This window comes from Petaurus breviceps, unplaced genomic scaffold, assembly GCF_028583685.1.
Source record: "Petaurus breviceps papuanus isolate PSGF00001 unplaced genomic scaffold, PetGlider_PUasm1.0 90294, whole genome shotgun sequence".
NCBI lineage: Eukaryota > Metazoa > Chordata > Mammalia > Diprotodontia > Petauridae > Petaurus > Petaurus breviceps.
In genome coordinates, this window is record NW_027187208.1 from 1,134,976 (window position 1) to 1,144,892 (window position 9,917).

The window sequence follows — 9,917 nt, forward strand, 5'->3', positions numbered from 1 at the left end:
ACCAGTGCTCTATTCACTGTGCCCCCTAGCCACCCCACCAGTGCTCTTCCTAACATGCCACCTGGCTGCCTCCCTGACAGGGAGCTCATTAGTATACCCAATGCAGCCCCTTCCCCTCTTGGACACTCATATTGTTTTTCCTTGTATTGAGCTGAAATCCTCCTCTTGCTCTGGGTTTTCCTGTGTGGGGCCAAGAAGATCCAAGTCCTTTTTCTTCTTCTACACAACAGCTCATCAGATTTTGAAAGATCATTATCACAAGGCAGTGTGGTATAGAAGAAGAAGTCCTGGCTTTGAAGTCAGAAGACCCAAGTTCAAAACCTAACCCTGCCACTTACTCTGTGTCATCTTGGCATGTTGTTAAACCTGTGTGGGCCTTCCCTCATCTGTAAAATGGGAAGACTGGACAAATTATGTCTTAAGTCTCTGATCCAGTTACCTCCCTTTCCCCCCTCTCAGCCTTCTTCAGACCAGACATCCTCAGTTCCATTCCTTGAGCCTAATAGGCTGAGATTTGGGGTCCTGTTATTAACCTGGTCATCTTCCTAGGGTATCCTTGGATTTGTCAAGGCCCATTCAAAAATGTAGTGCCCAGAAGGGGACATTGTTTCAGATGTAGTCTGACTGGGGCAGGGGATGGCGACATACTCTCCTCTTACTTAGAACACTGCTTCTGTTAAGTCAACTGAAGTGTGTTGCCCTGTTGTGCCTGTAGTCCGCTAAAACCTCCATGGTTTTTTGTGCTAAAAAAAATACAATGGGGACCTCTTTATCCCTCCTAGTTCTTCACTCTTTTTTGTCATGGCCTTCTCAGAATATTCTTTTTTTGCTTTTTGGAGGGGAGAAGGCAGGGGAATTGGGGTTAAGTGACTTGCCCAAGGTCATACGGCTAGTAAGTGTTAAGTGTCTGGGGCCGGATTTGAACTCGGGTCCTCCTGACTCAAGGGCTGGTGCTCTATTCACTGTGCCACCTAGCTGCCCCCAGAATATTTTTTAAATGAACAAAATACATAAGATTACCAAGGTAAACAATTCTATTGAAATATAACTTATCAAATTAATTTGAAAACAACCCTATACGTTCACAGATCCCAGATTAAGAACCTGTGCTTCAGAGAGAAGCAGTGACAGGGCCATTGGGATCTCTGTAAGGGCCTCTTGTCTCCTCCAGAGCTGGTACATATCTGTAATAATTGCCCTTCCTAATTTCCCTCCCAGACAGAGGCAGTTCTGGGAGAATGCAGGGTACGGTTCCTGTCTTTCCTGGCTGTGGGCAGAGACGTCCACACTTTCGCCTTCATCATGGCTGCTGGTCCTTCCACTTTCTGCTGCCACATGTTCTGGTGTGAGCCCAATGCAGCCAGCCTTTCTGAGGCTGTACAGGCTGCCTGCATGGTAAGTTAGGAGCTGGGGAAAAAGGAAGGGGCTGCCTGGTAGGATAGGGTGGGAGGGAAAATGGGGCTTTATAGGGAGCAAGGGTAGGGAGTGGGGGTCCCTGGACTGAAGAGGCAGGCTGGAACTGAAGATTGTACCCAATTGCCCATCTCCTTTCCCCCCAGCTTCGGTACCAGAAGTGCCTGGATGCCCGTCCCCAGGCCTCCAGCTCTTGTCTCCCGGCACCCCCTGCGGATTCGGTTGCTCGTCGAGTGGGCTGTACTGTCCGAAAGGGGGTTCAGTCCCTTCTGGGCACACTCAAACCTAAAAGGCTAGGAACCCATACACCCTGAACAGCCTCACAGGGTCTGGATTTGGTCCAGACCATCCCCTAACCTGCCCTGGGGCCCTGGGAAACTCTAAGATATGGGGTGGGGAGGGACCCAGGGCAGTCTGTCAGGTCCCTCCTGATGCTGCTCTGGGCCAGGGCCATCTGGCACTGCTTCCCCCACCAGTGGCAATGGCTCCCTGCCTGGGGAATGGGGAGGAAGGTGGCACTGCAGGCCCACAGGGAAGGAGGAGACTGAAGCATGAAGGTAGAACAAATGGGCCTCATGGACAGACTCCACCACTGGGCCCCTGTCCTGGGACACTGATGCTATCCCAGTCCAAGGGTTCCTGTGTCTCTTTGCCACATGTATCAGTCAGTCTGGGTAGAAAAGATAGGCCTTTGGCCTGGCTTTCCCTTTGCTGACTGGGCCTGTGCCCAGGGGCAGTGAGGGTGAGAGTAGGGGAACACCCCTCCTCCTGTTCTGTGGGCACTGGCTATTTGTGTTCACTAATAAAGCCTGTCTGTGCGCCCATCCTGATGCTTGCCTAACTGTGGGTTCTGTTGTCTCTCTACCCTGGAACCACCCCCTCAGGAAGGGAAGAGTTGGGTACCTTGTAATAAGGCCATGAAGCTGTTCCCCTAGCCTGGGTGCTACTCCTGGCCACACACTCCTCCCTCCCATCTTCCCTCTGCCCTCACAGTCCTAGACCAGCAATTACTTCATCCCAGAATTTCCATGAGGAAGATCTAAACCTACCTTGTCTTTTGAGTAAAAGCTGTCAGTGATTCATTTGGTGCCCCTTTTGTGATCCCTGATCTCAGGACCTTGGCACAAGGCCTTCCTAAGTCTGTAATAGAGGATATGGAGCCGTTAATTAGAAACAATGGTGAAGGGCTTGCCGGGTTTGTGTTTGTGACAGGAAGGACAGTGCAATGAGCAAAGGAGGCCACTGAGTCATAAACATTTATTGTAACTGTCCCTGGGGATTAGGTGACCTTGGATGGGGATCTCCTGTCCAGCAGGCAGAGGGAGGTACTAGCCCTTTGTGACCATTCACTTCTGATATCTTTGAGGTGACTAGAACCCAGTTTGAGGGCAAGGGAAGGGGCTGCTGCTAAGGTCCAGATCCTGTTTCCTACCCACGTACGGTCCTGAGGGAAGTAGGAGCAATATAGTCTTGGTGGGTGTTGCTTACATAGAAGCTTCAATTTCAGGTCCTCAGAGCTAGCTGCTTCCTCCTTCCAGTCCAGCCAGACAGGTCTCTCAGTTTGCTGAGATGCCTCCAGGGAAATAGGAATCAACCAACCTGGCTCACCAGATTCTAAGGCACATCCAGATATGTAATTCTCCTCCTTCTGTTTAATGCTTGATGGAGATAGAGATCAGGCATTCCTCCTCTCAGCAATGCTCTGGGCTACCTCCTTCCTGATCCCTGCTGGCTGTGCTTTCCTTTGCTAACAAAATGCAAGCCTCTGCCAAAGACTTCCAGTGTGGGGTAAGGGCAGGTCTGGTACCAGGTGGCGGCAGAGAGCAGGGCTGTCTGAACGAGCAGAGAGCAAGGCACAGAGGGTAGCAAGGCGGCAGGCACCCTCACAAGGTTCTACAGGAGGGTGACCCTTGTGGTATAGGTACCAGAAGGTCTGAAAAAGCCCTTCATTCCCCCGCATACGGTACACGAGGTCATGCCAGGCAGTTGGCAGGGCATTAGGAAGTCCATAGGTTTCTCGGGCCCTATACAAGAGCTCCCAGCGGGGGGTGGCCCCAGGAGCGTTGGCCAATGTCAAGTTCAGAATGTAGGTTTCATGGTCCAGGACCACGTGGGAACTCTCTGAGTAGTTGCCATCAATTAGGTAGACTCGATAACCTACAAGGGAGGACAGGAAAGGTTACTGATCAGGGGTCAGAGCTATAATCCAGAGGAAGGAACAGCCCACAAGGGTTGAGGCAGGTACAGATGACTATCTAGCCCACCATCCACCCCTTAGCCAGTTAGCTAAGTATGCTTCCTTCTGTCCCACTCACCAGGATTAAGGTTCACATAGGTGGTAGCACTTGGGGCCAAGAAGGCCACAGCCAGGGGCCGGCTCAGGGTCTCTTCATCATAGAAAACCTCAAATTCATCCATATGGGTGTGACCAAAGAACTGAGCAGCTATGGTGTTTTCATACCTAGTAAAGGGAAAGACCTTTATTGATTCATTCTAAGGAGCAGAGAGGACAGGGCGTCCTGGGAGTTCATAGGATTGTTGCTTTACAGCTGGAAGACATCTTAGGGATCAAAGCCTAGCTTGTATATTTTTACAGAAGAGCAAGCTAATTCAAAGAAAGGTGAGTCAACCTGCTGTGGGTCATGCAGAACCACACTTCAAACAGATCCTCTTCCCCAATGCAGTACTCTTAAATCACAACTCTTATCTATATTATTGTAATAACTCATTTCTGTGTGTCTTTAGGTGAACATGAGGAAAGTCACTTGGCTTCTTAGCTTATCAGTTTCTTCATCTATGAAATGAAGAGAAGAGGTGTCATCCTTAGGTACCTGTTATACCCAGAAGGGTTGTTGGTGGAGTAAATGGGAAAAGTTATGGAAAAGGCTTCCTAAGCTTTCTTGTTCCGTATGGTCCAACTCTACATGACCCCGTTTGGGTTTTCCTTGGCAGAGATATTGGACTGATTTGCCATTTCCTTCTCCAGGTCATTTTATAGATGAGGAAACCAAGGCAGGGTGAAGTGACTTGCCCAGGGTCACACAGCTAATAAGTATCTGAGGCTAGACTTGAACTCAAGAAGATGGGTCTTCCTGACTCCAGTTCCTGCATTCTAGCCACTGTACCACCTATTTGCCCTGTTTGTAAGCTTAAATGCTATAACTCAGTCATAACACTACCTATCCCAAATCATGCTCTGCTTCTCTCCTTAGATTCCATGTCCCCCATATACTTGTAATTGTATAGGTCTGGGGAACTCCTTTTGTGGAAACTCTTTTCACAGATATAGATCAGCAGTTCATCTGTAATTTACAGTCTTGGAGAGTGGTATGGGTACACTGAGAGACCTAATGATTTGCCCTTGTCCACTAATATGTGTCAGAGGCAGGATTTGAATGTAGGTCTTCTTGAACTGGGCCAAATAGACCAGTCCTCTACCTACTACCCCACAATGCCTCCTCTCCTCTTACCTGCCCACAATTCGGTAGTAATTCCAGCTCCAACTCTTCAGACAGTGCCCAGGGGGAATGTGACCAATGATATGTACCTGAGGGGATAGGAGTGGCATCACATTGACTGCAGGGAATTGGGGCTACCTGGCCCTCCAAAAGCAGAAATCCCCCTCTGACTTGGGGTATGAATGTCCCCTGGATAAAGGATACATGGTGTGACATGTTGGATATAGAGCTCCATCTTTATTCAGAGACCAGGAACTTCGGGACACAAGTGGGATGATGTAACATATTCCCAACAGCTGGCTACTAAAGGACCGGAAGCCTTGAAAGCACAGCATCTCCCCCAAGTATAATGAGAGTGATGAAACAAGGCTGCACCTTTACATGGTGAGCCAGGGAAGGTGGCCTGCCTTTGCTATCCCTGCTCCCAGAAGACCTCCCCTTCTCTCTTCTCCCAGCCCCATGTCCTCACCTTCTGTCTTCCTTGTTCAGCAGCCTGCAGTTCTCCCACCAGCCACTGCAGCTGCCCTGCAGGGTCTGTGGAATTGATCAGCAACCAGAAGTTTTCCCGAGCACAGAAGTTCATGTTGAGAGAGATAAGGCGGAGGCCTGGCCTTGGTGAGAGGGCATAGAATCCCCCAGTCCTGAAACATTGGGGGAAGGGCTGGGTCAATTCATTGCAAACGCCATTTATAGAAGGGTACCTAGTGACCAGCAGCAAACCTGCCGATGGGGGATACAAAAGCAGAACAAAGCCAGGGTGGGCCCCACTCTTCCTGGGTTTACAATTCTAGGAGAGAAAACGCAGCAGGGATAAATCAGATAAAGAGAGGTCAAACAAACCAACAAAACACCTCCTAAGGTCAAAAGGGGCTAAGGCCATAGAAGCCCAGAGAAGGCTGGGATCAGTGTAAGCTGGAGTGCCTGGGAAAGACTTGGGCTAGGCCTTGAAGGATGGGCAAGACTCGAATTGCTGCAGAGAAAAAGGAGGACATTATAGCCAGTGAGTCAAAGTGAGGTGCCTGAAATCAGACCGTGTGTTTTAGGGGAGGAGTGGGAGACCAGGCATGTAAAAACAAACTGCAATTAGATCAGGAAGGCCTTGGGAGCCTGAGTAGTTTAGACTTTATATGACAGTAGGTTATATGGAATATTTATGAGCAGGGGAGTAATACTCTTAAAGTGCTATTTCTTGTCAGCTTTTATTGACTGTGGAGAGGGACTGAAAAGAAGAAGGAAGGTCAGCTAGGAGGCTTTGAACAATAGGCCAGGTAAGAAATGGTGGAGGCCCAACTTAGGATGAGGATCAATCAAGCAATATTTTTTAAAGTGGCTACTATGTGTCAAACACTGAACTAGGTGCTGGGGATGGAAATTAAACAATTCAAAGGAAGAAAAGTCCAGCCTAGATGACTAGAGAGCAAAGTGGCTAGAGCCCCCTACCCCCACCCTATACACCAACAGTTCTCAAACTTAGGAGGTCTCAGGACATCCTTAAAAATTATTGAGCTTGGGGCGGCTAGGTGGCACAGTGAATAGAGCACCGGACCTGGAGACAGGAGGACTTGAGTTCAAATTCGACCTCAGACACTTAACACAAAAAACTAGTGTGTGATCTTGGGCAAGTCACATAACCCCAATTGCCCTACCTTTCCCCTCCAAAAAAGCAAAAAAAAAATTATTGAGCTTTTTGTTAATGTGGGTTATATCTATTCATATAGACTATATTAGAATTGAAAACATATTAGTATGATTGTAAAATAGCTTTGTCTTTGAGGAAAGGGTTTTGGGTGGTCCCCTTTGAAAACTGCTTGCTGTCTACAATGATACCAGGAATGTTTTCCCAATCTACTGTTTCTCCACCTCCTGCCCACCCTTTTACTCCTCTAGTTACCTGAGGGTTTGGAGGGCTGTTTGAGGGAGCCAGGATTCCCAGGCTGTGGCCATCGCTTCATAAAGCCAGCTGGATGAGTGGTTCCCATGCACATAGGGGGGAGGGAAGCTGTTGACTGGGGTACTCTCATGATTGCCCACAGCTGGATAGACAGGCACAGGCCCCAGGTACTTCTTCACAAGGGTAGTGATGGTGGTCAGTGCTCGTAGTTGGTCACGGCGAGTCTGACTCCAGACATCATGGGCAGGGATGTCTCCTGTCCAGTAGACCATGTCATAGGGGCCAGCAGGGCCTATCCCTGCTAGCAGGCTCTCTAAGGTCCTCAGTGGCAGGTCACACTTGCTGTATTCACCCCAGTAGCCAGCACCAGGTCTGGAGGAAGGTAGAGAACCTGAACCTTTTCGGCAACACAGGGGGTCAGGACAGGCAGGATCTGCACCCTCCATGTAGTCATGATCCCAGTGTAAGTCTGTGAGAAAGAGCACACGACTGACAGGGGCCCCAGGTGCTGGGGGAGCAGGAGGGTTGTATGGGGGTTTGGGCACAGCAGGCAAGGAGATATTCCAGTCTGAGAAGATATCCCAGTGTCCACAGGAAGAACCTAAAAGCAGCCCACAGGCTTCAGATGGACTCAGCACTGAATGTGTCCATATATCCACCATATCTTTCTCATAAAGCTTGATAATAGACTGGCACACATTGGGTGGTGCCAAGTTCAGCTTTTTACACACAGTGGTGGCCACTAACCCCACCCGGGCCACATTGGATTCCATCTGCAATGAGACAGATAAAGGTCAGTGACAGCATGGAGAGACAAGATAGCTGTTCTCAGATTTACATAATGATACCCACCTAGGCATAGGTACCTGGCCTCATGTCACTCTAGGACCAGGAGACTACTATTCGTGATAAAGGTAAATAAAAAGGTAACGACTAATTCCACCTTTACCCTGACAATAAAGATTTCCAGGACCTATCTCCACTGAAGTCCATTTTATGCTTTGACCCTGGCATGTATCAGGTGTAAAATGCCCTTGCTTTTTTAGTCTACCTGTCACGGTTAGTGTGGTTCCTCCTCCAGAGGGCAGAAGCCATACATACATACAAGCTGATTACTTGGCTCAGGGCCATTCCAACTCAGTGGTGTGGGATGGAAACAATGCTCTCACACAATGCTACAAATTAACCTCCACCCCATCCCAAAGGCCAATAGAAGCTTTGTTTAAGAGAGAAGGGACAGAGTCACGAAGATCTGAAAGTGCAGATGTCTTGTGTTCCCATATACCAGGGCAGAGTCCAGAGAACTGCTTCACGAAGAGGAAGATTCTCCTTATCAGCCCTGCTTCCCAAATTTTTCTCATTTGGGGTTTCCCATCCTAAAGATGGCTTTCACTTTAGTGTCTCTGGTCTTGCTCCTTGGTGTGCCAGCCTCCTCTCATTGAGGTCTTGGAGTCAGGAAGACCTGAGTTCAAAGCTTGCCTCAAACACCTGCTAGTCGTGTGACTCTGGGCAAGTCACTTAACCTCTGCCTCAGTTTCCTTATCTGTAAAATGGAGATAATAATAGCACCTACCTTCCAGGGTAGTTATGAAGATCAAATGAGGTATTTGTAAAACAGTGCTTAATTAATGCCTGTCCCCTTCTTCCCTCCTTCCCTTTTCTCTGTACCACTATACCACAGACTCTCCCTGTACAAAGTTTCTACTTCAATTCTTCAGGGAACCTTTCTGTGGACTCTAAGTATTCCTAAATCCTTGTGCTTTACCCTGTCACCAAGGAGGCCTTAATCCACCCTTGGAGGACCCTTTTTAGAGCTCACCTTCAGCCCAATGTCGATGGCAGTGAACAGGGCCTTGCAGACAGAGCAGCTGATGTTCTGCAACCCAAATTCAACACCGAGCCCAGGGAGGATTTTCTGTAGCCATTGGGGGTCCCCTTTGCCAGGCTCTGGTCTGGCCTTAGCCGACCAGCAGAGAGCCAGGAAGCTACCCAGGGCCAGTCCAATCCAAATGCTCCCCAGAGGACTGGCTTTTCTCATTGTGGGAGGTCTCCGACCCCCGGTGTGCCCCCCTGGGGGATCCCACAAGGTCCAGCCACAAAAGCCCCAGTATGGTTGCATTTCTTTATGTCCTAAGCAGGATGGTGGCCAAGTTCCTGGCCCAGCTGGGCTCCCTTTGGCCCAGGTCTCTCCAGTTCAGCAGGCTGGCTTGCTTCTCTTCTTTCCTGAGTCTAGGTCCCTTAGATCCCCAGGGCTCTGTCCCAGGCTTAAATGTCCTCTTCTTGCCCTGCCTGCAGTCTCCCAAGTTTCTCAGCTGACAAGCTGGCCAGGCAGCTCCACCCCTTCCTCTTCTTCCCCCAAAGTCAGCTGACTGGGCTGGGTAAGCTCTTTGGGATCGGGTGGAGTTCATGGGATCTCTGCCCCAGTTCTGCTTCAGAAGAAAAGGATCTCAGACTTCTTTTCATCTACCTCCCTACCTCACCTTCAATCTCCTTCCCTTTTCTTAGGACACAGCCAGGAAGGAGGAACTAAGATGGGGAATGACCTAAAGTAGAAGGGAGGGGCACTGTTTAGTTAAGGGTGGCATTGCAGAGGATTGTGGGAGTTGTAGTTCAGTAGCAACCTAAATTCTCATGATCCCGAATTGGGTATAATTTCCTCATCTGTAAAATGAAGAAGGAGATGGCAAACTGCTTCAGTATCTTTGTCAGTAAAATCCCAAATGGGGTCACATGACTGAAAAACAGCTGAACAAAAGCTGTTCCTCCCTCAATTGTGGGGAGTGGGGGAGGGAGAAGGGGACAGGGAAAGGAAATGACAAATCGCTCCAGTATCTTTTCCAGGAAAACCTCAAATGGGATCAGAAAGAGTCACACACCACTGAAACAACACAAGAGAAAGAACAATAATAAAAAAAAGAAACCCAACAACAACCAAGCAAAGCATGTGGTGGGGAGGAGAAGGGGGCAGGAATCAGTGTGATGGGAATGAGAGCTAAAGTCTCTTGGGGGCAAGGGAGATTAGGAACCTCACCAGGGACTTTGGTGGACATTGTGAAGATAGAATCAGGGCCTGATTCTATCGTCCCAAGCCAGAATTTTGCCAGGGAATTGGAGCAGGGCCAGTGCATCTGGATGCAGAAGGAAGCAGTTTTCAA

The 9,917-nt window shown here is 49.1% G+C and overlaps 3 protein-coding genes across 5 annotated transcripts in view; 1 reads left to right on the plus strand and 2 right to left on the minus strand.

The window, feature by feature from the left end:
* The window catches only part of APBB1 (amyloid beta precursor protein binding family B member 1), a 21,063-nt gene extending 18,820 nt beyond the window's left edge, over positions 1-2,243 (plus strand). The window contains exons 12-13 of the mRNA XM_069107878.1: positions 1,212-1,395; positions 1,560-2,243. Coding sequence (XP_068963979.1) covers positions 1,212-1,395; positions 1,560-1,727 — 352 coding nt within the window. The 3' untranslated portion in view covers positions 1,728-2,243. The remainder of the gene's footprint in view (positions 1-1,211; positions 1,396-1,559) is intronic.
* The window catches only part of ILK (integrin linked kinase), a 491,171-nt gene that overhangs the window by 385,228 nt on the left and 96,026 nt on the right, over positions 1-9,917 (minus strand). The window lies entirely within an intron of this gene.
* Positions 2,657-9,447, minus strand: SMPD1 (sphingomyelin phosphodiesterase 1). The gene is made up of 6 exons (XM_069107853.1): positions 8,582-9,447; positions 6,763-7,535; positions 5,341-5,512; positions 4,884-4,960; positions 3,729-3,874; positions 2,657-3,570 (listed from the first exon to the last, which is right to left on the minus strand). The coding sequence occupies exons 1-6, from the start codon at positions 8,879-8,881 to the stop codon at positions 3,161-3,163; spliced, it is 1,878 nt and encodes a 625-aa protein (XP_068963954.1). The 5' UTR covers positions 8,882-9,447; the 3' UTR covers positions 2,657-3,160.

Excerpts from the sequence above, each read along its gene's own strand:
- SMPD1 (XM_069107853.1), bottom strand. The coding sequence starts at position 8,881 with ATGCAACCATACTGGGGCTTTTGTGGCTGGACCTTGTGGGATCCCCCA. Across the intron at positions 7,536-8,581 it reads CCATCGACATTGGGCTGAAG|ATGGAATCCAATGTGGCCCG; the intron begins GTGAGCTCTAAA and ends GTCTCATTGCAG. Across the intron at positions 4,961-5,340 it reads CTGAACAAGGAAGACAGAAG|GTACATATCATTGGTCACAT; the intron begins GTGAGGACATGG and ends CTATCCCCTCAG.